Source organism: Pecten maximus, chromosome 6, assembly GCF_902652985.1.
Source record: "Pecten maximus chromosome 6, xPecMax1.1, whole genome shotgun sequence".
NCBI lineage: Eukaryota > Metazoa > Mollusca > Bivalvia > Pectinida > Pectinidae > Pecten > Pecten maximus.
In genome coordinates, this window is record NC_047020.1 from 32608904 (window position 1) to 32634527 (window position 25624).

General features: G+C 39.4%; 2 protein-coding genes across 2 annotated transcripts in view; both read left to right on the forward strand.

The window, feature by feature from the left end:
* Positions 1 to 9685: 9685 nt before the first annotated feature.
* Positions 9686 to 11990, forward strand: LOC117330145. Its single transcript, XM_033888364.1, has 3 exons — positions 9686 to 9736; positions 10325 to 11393; positions 11839 to 11990. The coding sequence occupies exons 2-3, from the start codon at positions 10367 to 10369 to the stop codon at positions 11988 to 11990; spliced, it is 1179 nt and encodes a 392-aa protein (XP_033744255.1). The 5' UTR covers positions 9686 to 9736; positions 10325 to 10366.
* Positions 11991 to 12785: 795 nt separating this feature from the next.
* LOC117329561 overlaps positions 12786 to 25624 on the forward strand; it is a 31061-nt gene continuing 18222 nt past the window's right edge. The window contains exons 1-4 of the mRNA XM_033887559.1: positions 12786 to 12900; positions 13611 to 13797; positions 15433 to 15566; positions 16195 to 16345. Coding sequence (XP_033743450.1) covers positions 12801 to 12900; positions 13611 to 13797; positions 15433 to 15566; positions 16195 to 16345 — 572 coding nt within the window. The 5' untranslated portion in view covers positions 12786 to 12800. The remainder of the gene's footprint in view (positions 12901 to 13610; positions 13798 to 15432; positions 15567 to 16194; positions 16346 to 25624) is intronic.

Sequence of the window (25624 nt, forward strand, 5' to 3'; positions counted from 1 at the left end):
TTCGTCCTTCTAGGACTCGTCAGCGATGTCAGTGACATCATACAGCTGTGTCCTCCTTCTAGGACTCGTCAGTATGTCAGTGACATCATACAGCTGATTTGTACATTTTTGTACCTCTAGGATTCGTCAGTGATGTTAGTGCCATTATACAGTAGTTTCTTCCCTCAACGACTCGTCAGTGATGTTAGGGACATCATATAGCTGTTCCGTCCCTTTAGGATTCGTCAGTGATGTCAGTGACTTCATACAGCTGACTCGTCAGTGATGTTAGTGGCATTATACAGCTGGTACGCCGTTACTGGACTCGTCAGTGATGTCAGGGACATCATACAGCTGATTCGTTCCCTAGGATTGAGTCCTTGACAGACTGTTTACTCTTTATAGGTGTGATTCATTTATCATCCCGTAACATTTCTTTTTTACGGGGATACAAACTCTAAACGTGTTCAAAGCAAAACTATTCACGGGGAGAAATATATATTTATTCTTATCTATATTTAGAACTAAGCTCCATATATGGTTATATCCTGTGGACTAGATGGTGGCACCACTCCAAATACGTACGGCGCTCTCTACATAACGCTGGGTTACCCGGTTTGGAGTTTCCTGGTGTATTATGTATCAGAGAAATTAGTTCTACATACATTTTCTATCGATGCTAATTATGAAGAGTGTATTCAAACATAATACTAATTTTTATTTGCCATTGTATCCTTGAATATATCAATATACAGTGGCGTAGGAAGCGGGGGGGGGGGGGGGGGGGGGGGGGGGGGGAAATTGCCCCCCCCCCCCACTTTTTACAGTGGGGGGCAAACATATCTTTTTGCCCCCCCACTTTTTGACATCCAAAATCTAAAAAAGGAGAAAAAACACGAATTTATATATTCATTTCGATAAATATCTGTATATTTTCGAACCGATAATGTTTTCTTGAAGGCAACGATAAAAACTTTATCTTGTACATCCGGAACATTCCGACTTTTATACTAGTATATCAATCCTCAGACCTGTGTGTCGGTCGTCTGCACTAGCCTGGTAAGTCAATATTTATATCTTAATACGAAATTTTGCTTAACTTCATCACATAGATTCAATAACTTGATGATAATTTGTGAAGTTAATTGAGTTCATAATAAGAACAAGACAGAAACACAACATGAATAAGAATGCGCGGTTTTAACGTGAATCGAGTGATACTATTTACCAACAGGTACGAGGAAATACAAAAAAAAAATCGGCTCGCGCCTACGGCGCTCGCTTTATCACTAAATTACTGCCCCCCTTTCGATTGCAGATCCACAGGGGGGCTTTGCCACCCTGGTACCCGCTTGGCGGCCCCCAGACCTCTCGCAAAAAGGGGAAAAAATTCGGCTCGCGCCTACAGCGCTCGCATGATCACTTAATTACTGGACCCCCCTTTCGAAAACTCCTGGATCCGCGCCTGATCCCGAATTATTGGAAATGTGCTATATTTCATTTTCCGCGGAGGGCTTAGACCCCCTTGAACCCCCTATCAGGGCGCTGCCCTGGACCCGCTGGGCGGCCCCTCAGACCCCTCGTTAAAAAAAAAAAAAAAAAATCCCGAATTATTGGAAATGTGCTATATTTCATTTTCCGCGGAGGGCTTAGACCCCCTTGAACCCCCTATCAGGGCGCTGCCCTGGACCCGCTGGGCGGCCCCTCAGACCCCTCGTTAAAAAAAAAAAAAAAAATCCCGAATTATTGGAAATGTGCTATATTTCATTTTCCGCGGAGGGCTTAGACCCCCTTGAACCCCCTATCAGGGCGCTGCCCTGGACCCGCTGGGCGGCCCCTCAGACCCCTCGTTAAAAAAAAAAAAAAAAATCGTCTCGCGCCTACGGCGCTCGCATTATTACTAAATTACTGGACCCCCGCCCTTTCCAAAATCCTGGCCGGCCCTGGTGATTCATTGATGCCATAAATAATATATCCAGATTTATATAATTTTATCCGTTTACGGTATTAGGATGAAATTATTTTCTCCTTGGTATGTTTACGCCAATAGGTGGCGTTGTGTGTATATTTGCACGTGCGAGTGGTGCAAATATCGGCCTACACGTGGTCGTACCTGGGTTGGTCATTCAGGCGACACAGGTAGCGGTGTGTACACGTGCAAATTTTGTCTCCGTTTGTACAGTGTAAATTATCTAATTTAATGGAAGTCGACACAGAAGTTTCTACTGAGAAGTCAGCGGAGGTTTCCCTCAACGACATTTTAAGTCAGCTGAAGGACCAGAAACGGGAGCTTAGAAGTTATTTGGACTCCAGGCTGTCAGTACTTGATAAAACTCAAGATGTTTCTAAGCAAGTTCAAAAGTTGAAGGAGGAAAAAGACACAGTTTGGAAGCGTGAGGGAAACAAAGAACAGTTTAAGTTTAATTCAGAAATTTTAGAGGAAGTTCAACAGGTTCTATGGGCTGTTAATTCCGGTAAAACGGAGTACTCGGTTGAACTTCTTGAGGAGTTAACATGTAAGCTGACTAGGCGTAACAAGTTAATCCGGATAGCGGACACTTCTGAGGCTGGTGGGGGAGCGGTTAAGGAATATGTAGCTAATCCATTAGCGAGTGATTCTGATGACGACCGGAAAATAGCTAGAGCGGACAGCAAAGCAGTTAAAAGGCTGAAAGATAAGAAGAAAAAGACAAAGGACACTAAACGTACACGTACAAACGGGTATAACTATGGGAGACCCAGTTTTGCTACGGGCTCGGCAGGACAAGATAGTTATGTTCGTCCTATCTCTGATAGTGGGAAGCAGCTTTTTCGTGGCCAACAGAGTTTCGGATCACGAGGATGTTTCGGGTGTGGTGAATTCGGCCATATCCGGAGAGACTGCCCAAAGATCTCCAGGCCCGGAAATTCCTAATAAGCTGGATATCAAAGATGGACAGGTGGTAAAAGATAAGTATGATTTTATATCTGATGATATCAATACCCATGATGACAGTTTATTTTCTGAATATTTCGAATATGAACAAGGTCAAATAGACATCAAAGTGAGGGGTCGATTAAAAAGGAACATTTCGTTTTGGAAGTCCATAGAAAGTTCACAGTTTGTATTGGACACTATTGATAACGGTTATAAGTTACCTTTTTATTCAGAACCTGTTAGTAGTGAAATGGTTAACAATGTATCCGCACTTAGAAACCAAGATTTTGTTAAGGAAGCTATTTTAGATTTGGAAAAACGTGATTTAGTAGAAAGATGTCAATCAGCGCCTTTGGTTGTAAATCCATTAACTGTTTCAGTACAAAGTAACGGAAAGAAACGTTTGATTTTAGATTTAAGACAGGTTAATATGCATTTGTGGAAGCAGTCTGTCAAATACGATGATCTTAGAACGGCGTTGATTTTTATTGAGAGACAGGGCTGGCTTATTAAATTTGATATTCATTCGGCCTATCATCATATAGATATCTTTTCTCCACATACCGAATATTTGGGATTTTCGTGGATATTTGGTTCAGAAAAGGTATATTTTAAATTTTTGGTTTTGCCTTTTGGCTTATCAACTGCTCCTTACTGTTTTACTAAAGTAACTAGACCGTTAATTGGAAAATGGAGAGGTCAGGGTTTTCAGATATTAATGTATTTAGATGACGGTTTATGTCACAATGTCTGTAGGTCAGAGTTAGTGTTACAGAGTGCAAAGGTCAAAGGTGACTTGATCGAGTCGGGTTTTGTTCCGAAAGTTGACAAATCTATGTGGGATCCGGTTCAGTGTCTATGTTTTCTAGGAGTCGATATTGATACTCTTTTAGGAGTGTTGAGGATACCCGAGCGCCGTATTGAGAAGGCGCGCGCATGTATTACAGACATGTTGAAGTTTGTTTCCAGTGGAAAGGCAGTGCACGTGAAAGCAGTGTCTAGTTTTGTCGGACAGATTATTTCGATGGGTATTGTGCTTGGCAACATTACCCAATTGATGACTAGATGTTTATCTATTTGCATGCTACAGGCACAGTCATGGAATGATAAAATTACGCTAGATCAAGAATGTCTTGCTCAAGTGAGGTTTTGGTTGAATCATCTTGTTTGTATCAATGTAAGAGAAATACGTTACACACCTGAGTGTAATAGGATTGTGTATTCAGATGCTAGTGGGACTGGGTACGGTGGTTATTGTGTAGAGTCACCGGAAGGGGTATCGCACGGGTCTTGGTCACCGTATGAAGCAGGTCAAAGTTCAACTTTTAGGGAGTTAACAGCTGTTTATAGAGTTTTATTGTCTCTAACGCATGTGTTAAGAGGATCTAGAGTAAAATGGTTCTCGGACAATCAGGCTGTTGTGAAGATTGTAGAAAAAGGTAGCATGAAATCTGATTTACAGGACATAGCTCTTGATATCTACCGTTTGATGGTTCAGAATCATATTTCTTTAGAAATGGAATGGGTTCCGAGAGAGGAAAACCAGAGAGCCGATTTTATAAGTAAGTTGGTAGATTACGATGATTGGGCTGTGGCTGATTGTGTATTCCGGGACTTAAATCAAGTCTGGGGTCCTTATGAGGTGGACTGGTTTGCTTCTTGGCACAATGCAAAAATATACCCATTTTATTCCAGGTACTGGAATCCGGGATCCGAGGGTATTGATGCATTTTCGTCAAATTGGTCGGGTAAAAATGGGTGGTTTAACCCACCTGTATACTTTATTTCAAGGGTTGTTAGGTATATGCAAATGTGTGGAGCTTACGGTACTCTGATTGTTCCATTCTGGAAGTCTGGGAGATTTTGGCCATGTATCTGTCCAGATGGTAAGCATTTTATGGGTGGCATTCAGGAGTATAAGTTTTTGGAAACTGGGAAGTCATTTTATGTTCCCTCTCGTTCAGGAAAAGGAATGTTTGGGAATGTTGACTTGAAATTCCGAATGCTTGCTTTGCGGTTAGATTTTCGTCGATAGAATCTCGCACGTATGGACATACAATGTACGTGTATTAGTTATGTATACATTGTACAAATTTGGTCAGCTATTAGTTGTTCATGGTTAGTTTGATTGGTTTTTACATTATTGGTTTTTATTTTGCGGTTCATAAATTGATTTCTTATTATTGTTGGTATGTTATTTATCTATGTTCAAACAATGTGTTTGCTGATGATTCCATAATTTCGTAGTCAGTTTAGGTTGTTACAATATCTGTTGTCGGTTTCTAGCATTGTGTTGTTGATGTTATGACATTTGTTGTCTTTTCCTAGTAGGGTGTTACTGATGTTCATATGACATCATTATAAATTTCCAGCTGACGTTGATATGACATTTGTTGTCGGTTTCCAGCTGTGTGTTGCTGATGTTGATACGACATGTGTTGTCGGTTTCCAGCTGTGTGTTGCTGATGTTGATACGACACATGTGTTGTCGGTTTCCAGCTGTGTGTTGCTGATGTTGATACGACATGTGTTGTCGGTTTCCAGCAGTGTGTTGCTGACGTTGTTACGACATATGTTGTCAGTTTCCAGCTGTGTGTTGCTGATATTGATATGACATCTGTTGTCGATTTCAAGCATTGTGTTGCTGATGTTGACACGTCTTATGTTGTCGGTTTCCAGCAGTGTGTTGCTGATGTTGATACGTCTTATGTTGTCGGTTTCTAGCTGTGTGTTGCTGATGTTGATGCATTTGTTGTCGGTTTTCAGCTGTGTTGCTGATGTTGATATGACAGTGGTTGTCGATTTCCAGCAGTGTGTTGCTGATGTTGTTACGTCATTTGTTGTCTATTTCCAGCACTGTGTTGCTGATGTTTATACAGTTTTTGTTTGTTTCCAGCATTGTGTTGCTGATGTTTTTCATCCAGCAAAATGTCTTTTAATCACCACATTGGTTTTGCTTATAATGTATATCATTTGTTTCTGTTAATGATATATACATGCATATATATAACGATTTTAATATTCGATTTTCTTTTTATTTTATACGATTAGTTTCATATGCCTTGCGGGATGAGTACGCTATGGTACCGGAGCATCTTAAAGAATTAGCTTTGGGGGTCCCCGACCTTCTTCAGAGCTGTACGGTTAGAAAGTATTGCTACGGATTCTTACGCTGGCGGAACTGGGCTAATCAGAATCATTTCGAGGAGGAAAACATCTTTCCCATAAAGCCATTTCATATGTGTATATACTTATCGTTTTTGGTGAAAAACAATGCAAATATTGGTTCTTTGTCAGATGCTATGTATGGCGTTAAATGGGCGCACGATATAGTGGGGAAAATATCTCCTACGATGTCCCTGTTAGTGAGGAATGTGTTTGAGGGAGCGAAAAGGTTATTAGCTAAACCGGTAAAGAAGAAACAGGCAGTTACTATTTCAATTCTTCAGAATGTTTATGATAAAGTTTTTGATAAAAACAATCTGTATAATCAGAGAACTATTACTATGTGTTTATTGTCTTATGCAGGTTTCATGAGGAGCGCAGAGGTACTCGCGTTAAGGAGATCAGACATACAGATACGCGCATCCCACATGGAGATTTTCGTGGAGCACTCCAAGACTGATGTATATCGTGATGGTTCGTGGATCATTGTGAGTAGGATATGTGGTTCCCGATTGTGTCCGGTGGGTAATTTCGAATTATATTTGAAGTTAGCATCTATAGTGGATGATTCCGAGGAGTTTGTGTTCAGGAATCTCACTAGGTTGAATACAGATACATATGTGTTAAGAAAGTTAAATAAGCCCATGACATATTCGAGGTTCAGGGAGATTTTTATGGAAACGTTTTCTTCAGTGGTTCCGGATATTAAGAAGTTTGGTTTGCATAGTCTTCGTGCTGGAGGAGCATCAGCCGCAGCTAATGCGGGGATACCGGATAGATTATTCAAACGGCATGGACGATGGAAGTCGGAAACAGCCAAAGATGGCTATATTGAAGACAATTTTCGCGAGCGGTTGAATGTTTCTAGGCATTTAAATCTGTAAACGTTTTTCCTAGGAACTTTTTTATTTTTTATTTAGGTCATGTTTCTTCGGGGCTTCTCAATATCGGACTCTTGCCCGTTCTTTATTCTTCATGCGGTACCTCTGTCGCTGTGAAATACATTCATGTGTTTTCGTTATCTTTATCCTATTGGATAATTTAAAGGAGAAATATAATTTTATCCGTTTACGGTATTAGGATGAAATTATTTTCTCCTTGGTATGTTTACGCCAATAGGTGGCGTTGTGTGTATATTTGCACGTGCGAGTGGTGCAAATATCGGCCTACACGTGGTCGTACCTGGGTTGGTCATTCAGGCGACACAGGTAGCGGTGTGTACACGTGCAAATTTTTTTTTTTTTTTTTTTTGTGGGTTAGGGTGATGTTAAAAAGTATGTAATTGATCTTGAGTATGTACATCTCGTTGAGCAGGCATTAAATATTGCCTTCTGTATACATATGTATTATATATGTGTTTGATTTCATTAAAATCATGCGGTACCTCTGTCGCTGTGAAATACATTCATGTGTTTTCGTTATCTTTATGCGGTACCTCTGTCGCTGTGAAATACATTCATGTGTTTTCGTTATCTTTATCCTATTGGATAATTTAAAGGAGAAGCGTAAATAACTTATTTTGTACTACATAAATTATCCAAATTATCATGGGATGTTGAAATGATAATTATTGGCTAATTTTGCGGAGATGGCATACGATTTGTTTAGTGCGTAAAATTTAAGGTTAAAAAAATTTTGCCCCCCCACTTTTTGACGACTTCCTACGCCACTGATATACCGTATGCAAAGCATAATATTTAGCAACAACAACGACGACGCCGACGACGACAACAACAACAACAACAGATAATGTCATTTTTAAATTTCGCAATGTTGTTTTGTGTAATATGTTATGCATTCATAGAATCAGATCACAGGGGCTTGACACGTTCTTCACGGCCAAAGTAATATGAGGATCGACTGTGTCTAGGAGACACCAACAGCAAGGTTCCTATGAGGAAGGGTGTCAGGGAGACACCAACAGCCAGGTTCATATGAAGAAGGGCGTCAGGGAGACGCCGTGCAACAAGAAAACATAGATAGACATATTTCAAGTGTTTCAGTCGGAGCCACAGATAGTTTGGTTGAAAACAAAGAATAAAATCACCTATTCACAAATTCCTCAGTTGTCGTCCGAGAAGCTCATTGCCGTTCGATGTTAAGTTTCCTTCAATCTCAGTTGGTACAGTACATTAAAGCCAGTGAGACAGACTAAAGACGGCCTCAAGGTGACTGAACCCAGAGCCAAGGCTAAGATCTTCCACGAACAGTTTTGCTCCGCACACATGGAGGAGATGCATTCTCTGCCAGATCATTTTGATTGTCATTAATGCAACTTCATGTAACACTGCATGGTAGTTATCAAATATTGGTTGAAATTAATTCAATCTGATAATGTGTTCTGAAGTCAATGTTATGACGAAATGTATAATTGTAATCACTGAACCTGTAATCTATTGCTGTCTTCTGGCTTTGCTGGGGCTTGGTTTTCTCATGATATTAATAACGAAAGGGTGTTTTTGCATTATATTAAGCAGCGTCTGATAAATAATTTTATTCAAACATTAAATGAATTTGTTGAATGTCGTGAAAACGCTTTTTGTATAAATTCCTTATTGATAGTTTTACGTTACAATTTTACTCGACAAAGTCCGTTCCAGATTTCGAAAATACGCTTTTTTTTTTTTTTTTTTTTTTTTTATCTCACCAGCTTTATGTAGAAGAAGGTAAGTATCGTAATATTCCGTGGGGGGAATAAAATCTGTCGTTATTGTGACCAAGACCAGGTAGAGGATGAGTTTCATTTTGTTTCAATATGTCCATTCTACAAAGATAATCGAAAAAAGTTCATCAAAATGTATATTACCGGCACCGATCAGCTTCTAAACTTTCCCACCAGATACATGTATACTAGTGCGTAACAGGAGAGAGCTCTGTAACTTAGGGAAGTACTTGAAATTCCGTTTTTGCAGCACGTTCTAGATCTCAGCTTTTAGCTTATTTTGTTTTCTCTCACATCAGATTTTAGGTTTACCGATATTATAGCCGTCTATCCCCTGACTACACTATGGTATACTCCAATCATTCATTCGATATTACCGCTCAGGAATGTTGTCCTAACATCTGTTACCTTACTGAAGTAGTTATTTTTAACGTGGTATAGATCTATGATATATGCAAAAATTTGTATTACATATTAACGATTGTTAATTGAAGGATGTAGACATTAGCCTAAGACTGAAGTTGAATTAACACTGAAGATATATTGTATATGTAGTTTTTCTTATTCAAATAACATAATATACAAATATACCTGAAATCCGGTAAATATTTGATTACAACAGTTATTCACCTAAAAAGTCGCATAAATAAGCCCAGAGACTTGTATCTCAGGTATATACGTCTCTGATTCATACATGCCATACTTTCAGGATACCAATAAGGGAGATTGATGATTATTTTAAGGGAGTTTTGCCTAAAATAAGGGAGATTTGTGCACGACATGAATATCGACATTTTTACTCAATTTTAAAGCAATAAACTAATTTTGAAAGTGATAAAGAATATCTATATTTATGATTAGCCTTAGATCTAGAAATTTAGGTAATATTAATACCGGTATTTGGGTCAGGGGAGATCACTCGTGCTAATTGATATACCGGAAGTAAAAACATAAGATGACAGGTTGGCTTAGGAACTCGTGACAACTTGGTGTTTTGCTGAAGTGGCGTTTTGGTAAATTATAGATTTATGGCTATATGACAATCCCACCATACATATCGTACGTACAACACAAAATAAATGCTATGAGGCGTCATATCGTAACCAAACGAGAGTATTATTTAAAATTTGATTTCATAACAATATACATGCAATATGAAAGTTGGTGATTTAGCTGGAAACAATTTTGCTGTGTATGTAAAATCTGATGTAACATTAAGTAATTATCGCATCTCACTGATCATATGACGTCAGAGTCATGCTATAACCAATCGGTATGAAACAAGTGTTGTAAGTGATGTGCTTTATATATATACGTAGATCTAAATGTATATATCTGTTGGCGATATTAAGACTAGTGGTACGTGTTGTATGAAGAGGTATAATGTACATTGTATATATGCAATCACATGTATTTTTTCTCCTGTATCTCGTTGGTTTTATTCATCTACGATCTAACAGTGGCCTTGTCGTTGACAATCATATATCTGCCAATTTATCATCTGTAATCCTCTAACATATATATATATATTGCTCCAATAATCTAGTTTGTGATGTGCTACAATTCAAAATGTATTTATATACATTTTTATATTTTTTCAGGATGTCTTAAGGACACACAAATTAATTCAATACTGATTCATAATGGAGGAGGGATCAGGGTTGGAATCTCTCATCAACCAAAGATTAACACGTCCATCTTATAGCAGAATGGTTTCATGGGAATTTTCAAATCAACAGGAGGTAAATCCCGTGAAAAGGAAGAGAAGACGATCAAAAAAGCATTCAAATGTTGATGAGGAGGTAAATTTTTCTGTATCATCAGCGGATGAGGATGAAAGTGATGTGGTAATTCAAAGCACAACATCACCTGGTCCAGAACTGTGTGTTTCTAGTTCAGATGATGACTGTTTGTATTTTTCTGCAGAAGAAACAATATCATCTGATTCAGATAGTGTAGCCCAGATCAATCAAGGGCTTACCTCCCTTGATATAGAAGAAATTTCAACCAAAGATAGTGGTAGCAGTAAAGAAGACAGTATAGCTGTCAGTCAGCCACCTCAGGAAAAAAAACATGCTCCTAGCAAAAAGCAGAAACGTAAAAGACGAAAGTCTAAGAATTCTTATGTTTTGCATGCAGGGGAAATCTTATCGGTGATGGAAATTGACATTGAGCCAGACATCATTGGTGAAACCCACGAATTGGTGGAAGAAAGTCTTGCCTGCATAGAGAAGGCAGTTCCTTCTTTAGTTGAACTTTGTTTAAATTGCACACGCAGAAGAAAAGTGAATGTACAGCTTCCAAAAGGACTTAAGAACATGGTGCAACATACTAACAAAGAATTCACTTTCCGAAAATTTCAAGTGTCATGGTTACAGAACGAATTTTCTAAATGGCAGCCATTTGAAATGAAGAAGCCTATACTGTTCTTTGCCATCTATGCTGACAGTGATGATTGGGGGTGTGAGCCAGTATACAAATGTCTTTTACCTACTAGAAATATATGGAATAACGTGTTTTATCCACAGTATTTGTCCTCTTATTTGCAATCTCAATATGCCTGCAGTAAAACTTCCTCCATCTTGCCATTCACATTTGTTACAAATCCCTGTTGTTGGCAGGATGATCATGACAGCTACCAATTTGTCTTCCAGCAAAGATTCCTTGGATGTACGTATACAGATCAAGATAACATTGTAGTGTGCTTTAATACTGTTAAATATGATGATTACCCCATGCCTAGGTCAATTTAAGTTCAATTAAACATATAAACACTAACAATGTTAATTTTGGCCTTGAAAGACTTCGCCCACTTCATTATTTCTTAAGTCAAAGATTTGTTGTTCCTCTGTAAATATTAAAGGTTAAATTCAGCAAGTTTTATCTTGCTAGTTGAATATTTAATATATACATGTATATCGCACATAGAAGATTTTGCAATTTTTTTTGTAATTTACAAGAACATTTGCAATTTTCGTGTTAACACAAATTGAAAATTCGCTTTCTTTTGTTAGATGCAATAGATGTTGAAGATTTAAGATATTTTGCTTGTTACGTACAACTTGAAAGTTAACAATAATTTTGTTACAGTTGACAATTTTTTGTTTGTTGAAAGGTTTAGCCACACTTGTGGATCTCATGATGCCTGCTGTATTGATTGATAGAAATGTTGGAGACAGTGATGAGTGCATATCAGAGTCAGAGCAAATCTTGGCGGCTACTAAAATAGCCATGAGGAGAGTGAAAGGGGCTCTAAATGTCAGGTAAGCAAAATTCTTTCACAGAAAACGTGATCCATATACCAGGGCTTTTTCTCACTGGTTTGGGATGGGGCCTTTTTGTCTTTGGGAAGAAAATTGGTGAATTGGGAAAGATAATGCAGGAGTAAACAGCAAATTTTAAGGAATTTGGTTTTTTGTAATGAAATAATTTCAATTGGGAATGCATGGGGCCCATTAATGGCCCCCAAAAGCCCAGTATTAACATATACCACTAAGTATATTCCAGGTTACTTGACATCGCAGCTGAATTCAAGATTTCCTGAAAAACACATGTGCAGCTCGATTATCGACTGCATATATACAACAACATTAAACATTATACAATAAACATGCGATAAGCTAACCTCAGATTTGTTTATTAGGGTTCCTCTTCAACTTCATAGCCTTAGACTTAGTACCTACATGTAAATGTATGTAGGGTTATCTTCCCACACAGTACTGCTATACAGTGAAAATGGCAAATAAGTGTGTATAACTATAGGTATAGAAATAAATCCAAATGGAGTCATTAAGGTAAATATTTTACACATGCAGCACATGTATGTGAGTGAACTCTTTAATGAAAGTGTGTGTCTTGTCTTAAATGTATTTGTATTATCATTTAAAAATCTGGTAAGAAAATATATATCAACATTTTAAATTTCAAACATCTTTTTCTCATCTTTTTTGAATTAAGACTTTTGATATTTTCTTTGTAACATTAAAATTTTGATACCAGGCATGCTTACGGACTGAGCAGAGTTTGACAGCATGTTATTTGTTTTATTTATTTTATAGGTTTCGTGATGTGTCTGACATGTTCTTCGACAAGATCATTCCATATGTATTCTGGGCTCGAGGAGATCTTCATCAAGCATCAACACTCTTTACCAAACTCATTGAGGGGGATAAACGCAGTAAGTCTGAATATAATCCACCAAACAAAAAAAGAAGTAATAAATTAAGAGTATATCTAATCCATAAAAATACTGTTACAGTAAATCTGAAATATCTTGAGATTTGGAAAATAAAATAACTGATGGAATATTCAAATTATTCTAACCCTGTTGAAAGAATTTGATACGTTCCTTACAAAATTTGTTCTACCTGAACTGAAGCATCAGTGATTCTTAGCTTTTGTTTTTATTTTGCATCAACATGGATATCTAATTGTAGCTAAGGTTAGATGATAAACGAAAATAAGAACTCATCATGTGCTGTTCAATTGATCTAGAGTTAAATTCCTTCTGTAATTCGACACAGTTTTCTCTAATTCGACACAGTTTTCTCTAATTCTCCAAGGGCCATAACTCACTATTTCAAGGTACACCAACCATCCATTTAAAATGCAATTCATGAATAATTATAATGCAAAAGATAAGGTAGAACATTTACCAACATTTGACATCATTCACTGGGCATAACACTTAAGTTAACTTACACAAAAAATAGAAACACATTACACAAAATACATAAATGAAAAAAACACATCAACACCCTGTAACATATTTTAACGACAACAAATTAATACATAAATATCTGAAAACAATTATAACATTAACAAAAAAACTTATAAATTATTCTATAAAATTGACCCTGTCACATCGTGATTTTTATTTACTCTAAGGTCGCTTTCGTGCCATGTGTATGATAGAAATAGCACGCATGCATGCCCAGTTAGGGGAACCAGAGGTGGCGTGTCGGTTCTACAGAATGGCATCTGATATTGCCCTGGAGAAAGGCAAGGCAGCAAAACATGACAAAGAGGTGTTTGGACAGACACTGATGTTACTGGCCAGCGTGTATGACCAAGGGTGAGTTTGTCATGTTATGTCTAGTATGGTAAATGTTAGTAAAAGTTAACTATAACTTAATTACTGTATGTCAGGGAGAATAGAGACGGATGGTAGGCCATTGGCTACACTCAGTTGGTTTACTTTTGGCAAACTGAGCAATGATTCTGTACCACATGTCATTTTCAATGTCTTAAACTTATCATGCATACATATACTCAAGGCTGTTCCAGGAAAACATATTTGGGACAAGGTGAAGGCAACTTAAATGAATTACATGTGATGGCGTAGGCTTAAATCAAAATCACATCTATGGGTTGGTAGGGTTTGAAATAAATCGATTCTGTTGTTGGCTGTTTGTGATGTGTTTGTACCATATTTTACATTAAAATTGCTCTTTTACCATTCTCAAAAAGTGGATATGTGGGAGGCTTTTCAAAATTTTAAATCACTTCTATAGGTGGGTGCCCTAATTTCAAAGTACCTTCCCCCTGTCATATAAATGTCTTGGAATAGCCCTCATTTCTTTATACGTGTATAAACGTTTGTACATTGGACATATATTTGAATTTCTTGTTGTAGTTGTACTGTGTTGAACATTTTTCATAATTATGTAAATATATATTTGATCATGTAGTAATAATGACAGTACAGACAAGTAAATTGTCAAATTTTCGAGGCAATATAAGTTTGAGGATGCAGTGCTGTGGTATAAGCTGTGTGTATTTCTGGCTAGTCGATTCCCGGTCCGAGCACAAGTCATAAAATTGTCTTCCTTCATCATTTGTGTGTCTATGCTATTATGTACATGAATGATGTAAGTACATGTATATATAAATGTATAGGTCAAAGAAGTAATATAAACAGTATAATCCAGATAACACCCAGGATCCTCACATAAATGTATGGAGGATACGAATTACTTGTAATGATTATATGGGGCAAAGAAGTAATTCAAACAGTGTGAACAATAAGGCTTGTTAAATTTTCGAGGCAATCCGCCCCTTTATATATTATGTGATTGTATTTTTAATTTTTTGTGTTTTGATAAAGGGGCGGATTGCCTCGAAAATTTAACAAGCCTTATTGTTCACACTGTTTAAATTACTTCTTTGCCCCATATATATATATATATATATATATATATATTTCTCAGTACAACTGTGACAGGAAATTCAAATCTTTATCTTCGGATCACCAACACATAGTGTATATGATACATTAAACTAATAAATATATAATTATATAACATACATTGTAGTAACACAAATGACGAAGGAAGACAAATTTTTGACTCGTGCCCTGACCGGGCCTTGAACTCATGATCTACGGCACCCAATCGCCTAGCCAGAAATACCCGCAGCTTATACTACTGCACCACATCAACGTTCTTAAAAAGGAACATTTCAATGGCACAGTGATGGTCGGCCAGATACCCTGACATGATCATTGTGGAAGTCGTCTATTAGATGATATGAATACCTGGATAGCAATGTACTTACATACATGAATACAAATTGTACATATATTATATATATTTCTCTTGGTACAACTACGACAGGAATGGTATACACGTATAATTATTTAACATTGATTTCAAAGAAAATGTAAAAGAATAATAAAACTAATATCTCATTTGCACATTTGATATAATAGTATGATGACCATGAGCAAGGCCAGAACAGCTGCTGATCATTGGAAGTATGTTGTGACTTCGGAAACTTTCAATCAGGGAGCAGTCAATATGGCCGCCATCTCCATGTTGTGTTTTCACTCTAGACCAGGCAGTGGTATGTTATATTCTGACTATAAACTGGACTAATAAAAATCTTTGTGCCATTCCTTAATACTAATTTAGTCATCATGTCATAATGGGCAGTTTGAATTTAAGTTTTTTTTGTCATTGAGACAATAATGGTATGAAAAAGGAATATAGGGCCCGAATCAATCCCTGATGAGTTTATGAGATGGAAAGTGTTTCTAGCTGAGAAGCTCTACATACAGACCATTTCTAGACTCTATATTACATATTCCATTGATCTGAGGTTATCAAATTTACGTCGTCTTACTTTTAGAGCTTTAAATAATTCATGTATCACTATGAGAAGTGCCTTCCTGCTGTCAACTATAAACTCGATTATTGTCAACTACACACAGTTAACACAATATACTGATGTTATCTAAATAGTGATAATTTAGAATTAATGATGATGCATACAGTAACAAATAATATAATATGCGAAATATGTTCACAATATCTTATAATACTTGGGAAACAATTTGGAAACAGGTGAAATTCAAAGACAGGATTTAGACAGATGGCCTTTTCGTGTAGGATAATTTTGGTGGTATCACAGTTATTGTTTTCTCATGCATGATGCCATGCTTAGATGACATTTTAAAAACTTATTCCTACAGATACAGAGCCTTCCAGTTTTGTGGAGGCCAGGAGTAGACTGGACGCGATGGTCCAGGTTTGCCCTAGCTACCTGTACTATATAAGTATGTTACAAGCTTTGGCGGGGCAGGAATCTGACGCAGATAATACGTACAGGACATTCATTCAGAGGTACGTTGGGCGTTATTGTCTTGGTAAAGATCAGGGTCAGCCAGTATCTTATATACAGGTGAGTAATGTACATACAGAGGTACGCTGGACGTTATTGTCAGGGTAAAGATCAGGGTCAGCCAGTATCTTATACAGGGAGTAATGTACATACAGAGGTACGCTGGACGTTATTGTCCGGGTAAAGATCAGGGTCAGCCAGTATCTTATATACAGGGAGTAATGTACATACAGAGGTACGCTGGACGTTATTGTCTTGGTAAAGATCAGGGTCAGTCAGTATCTTATATACAGGGAGTAGTGTACATACAGAGGTACGCTGGACGTTATTGTCTTGGTAAAGATCAGGGTCAGCCAGTATCTTATATACAGGGAGTAATGTACATACAGAGGTACGCTGGACGTTATTGTCAGGGTAAAGATCAGGGTCAGCCAGTATCTTATATACAGGGAGTAATGTACATACAGAGGTACGCTGGATGTTATTGTCAAGGTAAAGATCAGGGTCAGCCAGTATCTTATATACAGGTGAGTAATATACATACAGAGGTACGCTGGACGTTATTGTCAAGGTAAAGATCAGGGTCAGCCATTATCTTATATACAGGGAGTAATGTACATACAGAGGTACGCTGGACGTTATTGTCCGGGTAAAGATCAGGGTCAGCCAGTATCTTATACAGGGAGTAATGTACATACAGAGGTACGCTGGACGTTATTGTCCGGGTAAAGATCAGGGTCAGCCAGTATCTTATATACAGGTGAGTAATATACATACAGAGGTACGTTGGACGTTATTGTCAAGGTAAAGATCAGGGTCAGCCATTATCTTATATACAGGGAGTAATGTACATACAGAGGTACGCTGGACGTTATTGTCAAGGTAAAGATCAGGGTCAGCCAGTATCTTATACAGGGAGTAGTGTACATACAGAGGTACCCTAGACGTTATTGTCAGGGTAAAGATCAGGGTCAGCCAGTATCTTATACAGGGAGTAATGTACATACAGAGGTACGCTGGACGTTATTGTCTGGGTAAAGATCAGGGTCAGCCAGTATCTTATACAGGGAGTAATGTACATACAGAGGTACCCTAGACGTTATTGTCAGGGTAAAGATCAGGGTCAGCCAGTATCTTATACAGGGAGTAATGTACATACAGAGGTACCCTAGACGTTATTGTCTGGGTAAAGATCAGGGTCAGCCAGTATCTTATACAGGGAGTAATGTACATACAGAGGTACCCTAGACGTTATTGTCAGGGTAAAGATCAGGGTCAGCCAGTATCTTATACAGGGAGTAATGTACATACAGAGGTACGCTGGACGTTAATCTTATATACAGGGAATAATGTACATACAGAGGTACGCTGGACGTTATTGTCAGGGTAAAGATCAGGGTCAGCCAGTATCTTATATACAGGGAGTAATGTACATACAGAGGTACGCTGGACGTTATTGTCAAGGTAAAGATCAGGGTCAGCCAGTATCTTATACAGGGAGTAATGTACATACAGAGGTACGCTGGACGTTATTGTCCGGGTAAAGATCAGGGTCAGCCAGTATCTTATATACAGGGAGTAATGTACATACAGAGGTACGCTGGACGTTATTGTCTTGGTAAAGATCAGGGTCAGTCAGTATCTTATATACAGGGAGTAGTGTACATACAGAGGTACGCTGGACGTTATTGTCTTGGTAAAGATCAGGGTCAGCCAGTATCTTATATACAGGGAGTAATGTACATACAGAGGTACGCTGGACGTTATTGTCAGGGTAAAGATCAGGGTCAGCCAGTATCTTATATACAGGGAGTAATGTACATACAGAGGTACGCTGGATGTTATTGTCAAGGTAAAGATCAGGGTCAGCCAGTATCTTATATACAGGTGAGTAATATACATACAGAGGTACGCTGGACGTTATTGTCAAGGTAAAGATCAGGGTCAGCCATTATCTTATATACAGGGAGTAATGTACATACAGAGGTACGCTGGACGTTATTGTCCGGGTAAAGATCAGGGTCAGCCAGTATCTTATACAGGGAGTAATGTACATACAGAGGTACGCTGGACGTTATTGTCCGGGTAAAGATCAGGGTCAGCCAGTATCTTATATACAGGTGAGTAATATACATACAGAGGTACGTTGGACGTTATTGTCAAGGTAAAGATCAGGGTCAGCCATTATCTTATATACAGGGAGTAATGTACATACAGAGGTACGCTGGACGTTATTGTCAAGGTAAAGATCAGGGTCAGCCAGTATCTTATACAGGGAGTAGTGTACATACAGAGGTACCCTAGACGTTATTGTCAGGGTAAAGATCAGGGTCAGCCAGTATCTTATACAGGGAGTAATGTACATACAGAGGTACGCTGGACGTTATTGTCTGGGTAAAGATCAGGGTCAGCCAGTATCTTATACAGGGAGTAATGTACATACAGAGGTACCCTAGACGTTATTGTCAGGGTAAAGATCAGGGTCAGCCAGTATCTTATACAGGGAGTAATGTACATACAGAGGTACCCTAGACGTTATTGTCTGGGTAAAGATCAGGGTCAGCCAGTATCTTATACAGGGAGTAATGTACATACAGAGGTACCCTAGACGTTATTGTCAGGGTAAAGATCAGGGTCAGCCAGTATCTTATACAGGGAGTAATGTACATACAGAGGTACGCTGGACGTTAATCTTATATACAGGGAATAATGTACATACAGAGGTACGCTGGACGTTATTGTCAGGGTAAAGATCAGGGTCAGCCAGTATCTTATATACAGGGAGTAATGTACATACAGAGGTACGCTGGACGTTATTGTCAGGGTAAAGATCAGGGTCAGCCAGTATCTTATATACAGGGAGTAATGTACATACAGAGGTACGCTGGACGTTATTGTCAGGGTAAAGATCAGGGTCAGCCAGTGTCTTATATACAGGGAGTAATGTACATACAGAGGTACGCTGGACGTTATTGTCTGGGTAAAGATCAGGGTCAGCCAGTATCTTATATACAGGGAATAATGTACATACAGAGGTACCCTAGACGTTATTGTCAGGGTAAAGATCAGGGTCAGCCAGTGTCTTATATACAGGTGAGTAATGTACATACAGAGGTACGCTGGACGTTATTGTCAAGGTAAAGATCAGGGTCAGCCAGTATCTTATATACAGGGAGTAATGTACATACAGAGGTACGCTGGATGTTATTGTCAAGGTAAAGATCAGGGTCAGCCAGTATCTTATATACAGGTGAGTAATATACATACAGAGGTACGCTGGACGTTATTGTCAAGGTAAAGATCAGGGTCAGCCATTATCTTATATACAGGGAGTAATGTACATACAGAGGTACGCTGGACGTTATTGTCAGGGTAAAGATCAGGGTCAGCCAGTATCTTATACAGGGAGTAATGTACATACAGAGGTACGCTGGACGTTATTGTCCGGGTAAAGATCAGGGTCAGCCAGTATCTTATATACAGGGAGTAATGTACATACAGAGGTACGCTGGATGTTATTGTCAAGGTAAAGATCAGGGTCAGCCAGTATCTTATATACAGGTGAGTAATATACATACAGAGGTACGCTGGACGTTATTGTCAAGGTAAAGATCAGGGTCAGCCATTATCTTATATACAGGGAGTAATGTACATACAGAGGTACGCTGGACGTTATTGTCCGGGTAAAGATCAGGGTCAGCCAGTATCTTATACAGGGAGTAATGTACATACAGAGGTTCGCTGGACGTTATTGTCCGGGTAAAGATCAGGGTCAGCCAGTATCTTATATACAGGTGAGTAATATACATGCAGAGGTACGTTGGACGTTATTGTCAAGGTAAAGATCAGGGTCAGCCATTATCTTATATACAGGGAGTAATGTACATACAGAGGTACGCTGGACGTTATTGTCAAGGTAAAGATCAGGGTCAGCCAGTATCTTATACAGGGAGTAGTGTACATACAGAGGTACCCTAGACGTTATTGTCAGGGTAAAGATCAGGGTCAGCCAGTATCTTATACAGGGAGTAATGTACATACAGAGGTACGCTGGACGTTATTGTCTGGGTAAAGATCAGGGTCAGCCAGTATCTTATACAGGGAGTAATGTACATACAGAGGTACCCTAGACGTTATTGTCAGGGTAAAGATCAGGGTCAGCCAGTATCTTATACAGGGAGTAATGTACATACAGAGGTACCCTAGACGTTATTGTCTGGGTAAAGATCAGGGTCAGCCAGTATCTTATACAGGGAGTAATGTGCATACAGAGGTACCCTAGACGTTATTGTCAGGGTAAAGATCAGGGTCAGCCAGTATCTTATACAGGGAGTAATGTACATACAGAGGTACGCTGGACGTTAATCTTATATACAGGGAATAATGTACATACAGAGGTACGCTGGACGTTATTGTCAGGGTAAAGATCAGGGTCAGCCAGTATCTTATATACAGGGAGTAATGTACATACAGAGGTACGCTGGACGTTATTGTCAGGGTAAAGATCAGGGTCAGCCAGTATCTTATATACAGGGAGTAATGTACATACAGAGGTACGCTGGACGTTATTGTCAGGGTAAAGATCAGGGTCAGCCAGTGTCTTATATACAGGGAGTAATGTACATACAGAGGTACGCTGGACGTTATTGTCTGGGTAAAGATCAGGGTCAGCCAGTATCTTATATACAGGGAATAATGTACATACAGAGGTACCCTAGACGTTATTGTCAGGGTAAAGATCAGGGTCAGCCAGTGTCTTATATACAGGTGAGTAATGTACATACAGAGGTACGCTGGACGTTATTGTCAAGGTAAAGATCAGGGTCAGCCAGTATCTTATATACAGGGAGTAATGTACATACAGAGGTACGCTGGATGTTATTGTCAAGGTAAAGATCAGGGTCAGCCAGTATCTTATATACAGGGAGTAATGTACATACAGAGGTACGCTGGACGTTATTGTCTGGGTAAAGATCAGGGTCAGCCAGTATCTTATATACAGGGAATAATGTACATACAGAGGTACCCTAGACGTTATTGTCAGGGTAAAGATCAGGGTCAGCCAGTGTCTTATATACAGGTGAGTAATGTACATACAGAGGTACGTTGGACTTTATTGTCAAGGTAAAGATCAGGGTCAGCCAGTATCTTATATACAGGGAGTAATGTACATACAGAGGTACGCTGGACGTTATTGTCAGGGTAAAGATCAGGGTCAGCCAGTATCTTATACAGGGAGTAATGTACATACAGAGGTACGCTGGACGTTATTGTCTGGGTAAAGATCAGGGTCAGCCAGTATCTTATACAGGGAGTAATGTACATACAGAGGTACCCTAGACGTTATTGTCAAGGTAAAGATCAGGGTCAGCCAGTATCTTATACAGGGAGTAATGTACATACAGAGGTACCCTAGACGTTATTGTCTGGGTAAAGATCAGGGTCAGCCAGTATCTTATACAGGGAGTAATGTACATACAGAGGTACGCTGGACGTTAATCTTATATACAGGGAATAATGTACATACAGAGGTACGCTGGACGTTATTGTCAGGGTAAAGATCAGGGTCAGCCAGTATCTTATATACAGGGAGTAATGTACATACAGAGGTACGCTGGACGTTATTGTCAGGGTAAAGATCAGGGTCAGCCAGTATCTTATATACAGGGAGTAATGTACATACAGAGGTACGCTGGACGTTATTGTCAGGGTAAAGATCAGGGTCAGCCAGTGTCTTATATACAGGGAGTAATGTACATACAGAGGTACGCTGGACGTTATTGTCTGGGTAAAGATCAGGGTCAGCCAGTATCTTATATACAGGGAATAATGTACATACAGAGGTACCCTAGACGTTATTGTCAGGGTAAAGATCAGGGTCAGCCAGTATCTTATACAGGGAGTAATGTACATACAGAGGTACGCTGGACGTTATTGTCCGGGTAAAGATCAGGGTCAGCCAGTATCTTATATACAGGGAGTAATGTACATACAGAGGTACGCTGGATGTTATTGTCAAGGTAAAGATCAGGGTCAGCCAGTATCTTATATACAGGTGAGTAATATACATACAGAGGTACGCTGGACGTTATTGTCAAGGTAAAGATCAGGGTCAGCCATTATCTTATATACAGGGAGTAATGTACATACAGAGGTACGCTGGACGTTATTGTCCGGGTAAAGATCAGGGTCAGCCAGTATCTTATACAGGGAGTAATGTACATACAGAGGTTCGCTGGACGTTATTGTCCGGGTAAAGATCAGGGTCAGCCAGTATCTTATATACAGGTGAGTAATATACATGCAGAGGTACGTTGGACGTTATTGTCAAGGTAAAGATCAGGGTCAGCCATTATCTTATATACAGGGAGTAATGTACATACAGAGGTACGCTGGACGTTATTGTCAAGGTAAAGATCAGGGTCAGCCAGTATCTTATACAGGGAGTAGTGTACATACAGAGGTACCCTAGACGTTATTGTCAGGGTAAAGATCAGGGTCAGCCAGTATCTTATACAGGGAGTAATGTACATACAGAGGTACGCTGGACGTTATTGTCTGGGTAAAGATCAGGGTCAGCCAGTATCTTATACAGGGAGTAATGTACATACAGAGGTACCCTAGACGTTATTGTCAGGGTAAAGATCAGGGTCAGCCAGTATCTTATACAGGGAGTAATGTACATACAGAGGTACCCTAGACGTTATTGTCTGGGTAAAGATCAGGGTCAGCCAGTATCTTATACAGGGAGTAATGTGCATACAGAGGTACCCTAGACGTTATTGTCAGGGTAAAGATCAGGGTCAGCCAGTATCTTATACAGGGAGTAATGTACATATAGAGGTACGCTGGACGTTAATCTTATATACAGGGAATAATGTACATACAGAGGTACGCTGGACGTTATTGTCAGGGTAAAGATCAGGGTCAGCCAGTATCTTATATACAGGGAGTAATGTACATACAGAGGTACGCTGGACGTTATTGTCAGGGTAAAGATCAGGGTCAGCCAGTATCTTATATACAGGGAGTAATGTACATACAGAGGTACGCTGGACGTTATTGTCAGGGTAAAGATCAGGGTCAGCCAGTGTCTTATATACAGGGAGTAATGTACATACAGAGGTACGCTGGACGTTATTGTCTGGGTAAAGATCAGGGTCAGCCAGTATCTTATATACAGGGAATAATGTACATACAGAGGTACCCTAGACGTTATTGTCAGGGTAAAGATCAGGGTCAGCCAGTGTCTTATATACAGGTGAGTAATGTACATACAGAGGTACGCTGGACGTTATTGTCAAGGTAAAGATCAGGGTCAGCCAGTATCTTATATACAGGGAGTAATGTACATACAGAGGTACGCTGGATGTTATTGTCAAGGTAAAGATCAGGGTCAGCCAGTATCTTATATACAGGTGAGTAATATACATACAGAGGTACGCTGGACGTTATTGTCAAGGTAAAGATCAGGGTCAGCCAGTGTCTTATATACAGGGAGTAATGTACATACAGAGGTACGCTGGACGTTATTGTCTGGGTAAAGATCAGGGTCAGCCAGTATCTTATATACAGGGAATAATGTACATACAGAGGTACCCTAGACGTTATTGTCAGGGTAAAGATCAGGGTCAGCCAGTGTCTTATATACAGGTGAGTAATGTACATACAGAGGTACGTTGGACGTTATTGTCAAGGTAAAGATCAGGGTCAGCCAGTATCTTATATACAGGGAGTAATGTACATACAGAGGTACGCTGGACGTTATTGTCAGGGTAAAGATCAGGGTCAGCCAGTATCTTATACAGGGAGTAATGTACATACAGAGGTACGCTGGACGTTATTGTCTGGGTAAAGATCAGGGTCAGCCAGTATCTTATACAGGGAGTAATGTACATACAGAGGTACCCTAGACGTTATTGTCAAGGTAAAGATCAGGGTCAGCCAGTATCTTATACAGGGAGTAATGTACATACAGAGGTACCCTAGACGTTATTGTCTGGGTAAAGATCAGGGTCAGCCAGTATCTTATACAGGGAGTAATGTACATACAGAGGTACGCTGGACGTTAATCTTATATACAGGGAATAATGTACATACAGAGGTACGCTGGACGTTATTGTCAGGGTAAAGATCAGGGTCAACCAGTATCTTATATACAGGGAGTAATGTACATACAGAGGTACGCTGGACGTTATTGTCAGGGTAAAGATCAGGGTCAGCCAGTATCTTATATACAGGGAGTAATGTACATACAGAGGTACGCTGGACGTTATTGTCAGGGTAAAGATCAGGGTCAGCCAGTGTCTTATATACAGGGAGTAATGTACATACAGAGGTACGCTGGACGTTATTGTCTGGGTAAAGATCAGGGTCAGCCAGTATCTTATATACAGGGAATAATGTACATACAGAGGTACCCTAGACGTTATTGTCAGGGTAAAGATCAGGGTCAGCCAGTGTCTTATATACAGGTGAGTAATGTACATACAGAGGTACGTTGGACGTTATTGTCAAGGTAAAGATCAGGGTCAGCCAGTATCTTATATACAGGGAGTAATGTACATACAGAGGTACGCTGGACGTTATTGTCAGGGTAAAGATCAGGGTCAGCCAGTATCTTATATACAGGGAGTAATGTACATACAGAGGTACGCTGGACGTTATTGTCTGGGTAAAGATCAGGGTCAGCCAGTATCTTATATACAGGGAATAATGTACATACAGAGGTACCCTAGACGTTATTGTCAGGGTAAAGATCAGGGTCAGCCAGTGTCTTATATACAGGTGAGTAATGTACATACAGAGGTACGTTGGACGTTATTGTCAAGGTAAAGATCAGGGTCAGCCAGTATCTTATATACAGGGAGTAATGTACATACAGAGGTACGCTGGACGTTATTGTCAGGGTAAAGATCAGGGTCAGCCAGTATCTTATACAGGGAGTAATGTACATACAGAGGTACGCTGGACGTTATTGTCTGGGTAAAGATCAGGGTCAGCCAGTATCTTATACAGGGAGTAATGTACATACAGAGGTACCCTAGACGTTATTGTCAGGGTTAAGATCAGGGTCAGCCAGTATCTTATACAGGGAGTAATGTACATACAGAGGTACCCTAGACATTATTGTCTGGGTAAAGATCAGGGTCAGCCAGTATCTTATACAGGGAGTAATGTACATACAGAGGTACCCTAGACGTTATTGTCTGGGTAAAGATCAGGGTCAGCCAGTATCTTATACAGGGAGTAATGTACATACAGAGGTACGCTGGACGTTA

What these genes read in the sequence shown, in the direction of transcription:
- LOC117330145 (XM_033888364.1), top strand. Translation starts at nt 10,367, where the DNA reads ATGGAGGAGGGATCAGGGTTGGAATCTCTCATCAACCAAAGATTAACA. An exon ending in CCAGCAAAGATTCCTTGGAT is followed by an intron (nt 11,394 to 11,838) that starts GTACGTATACAG and finishes GTTTGTTGAAAG; the next exon opens with GTTTAGCCACACTTGTGGAT.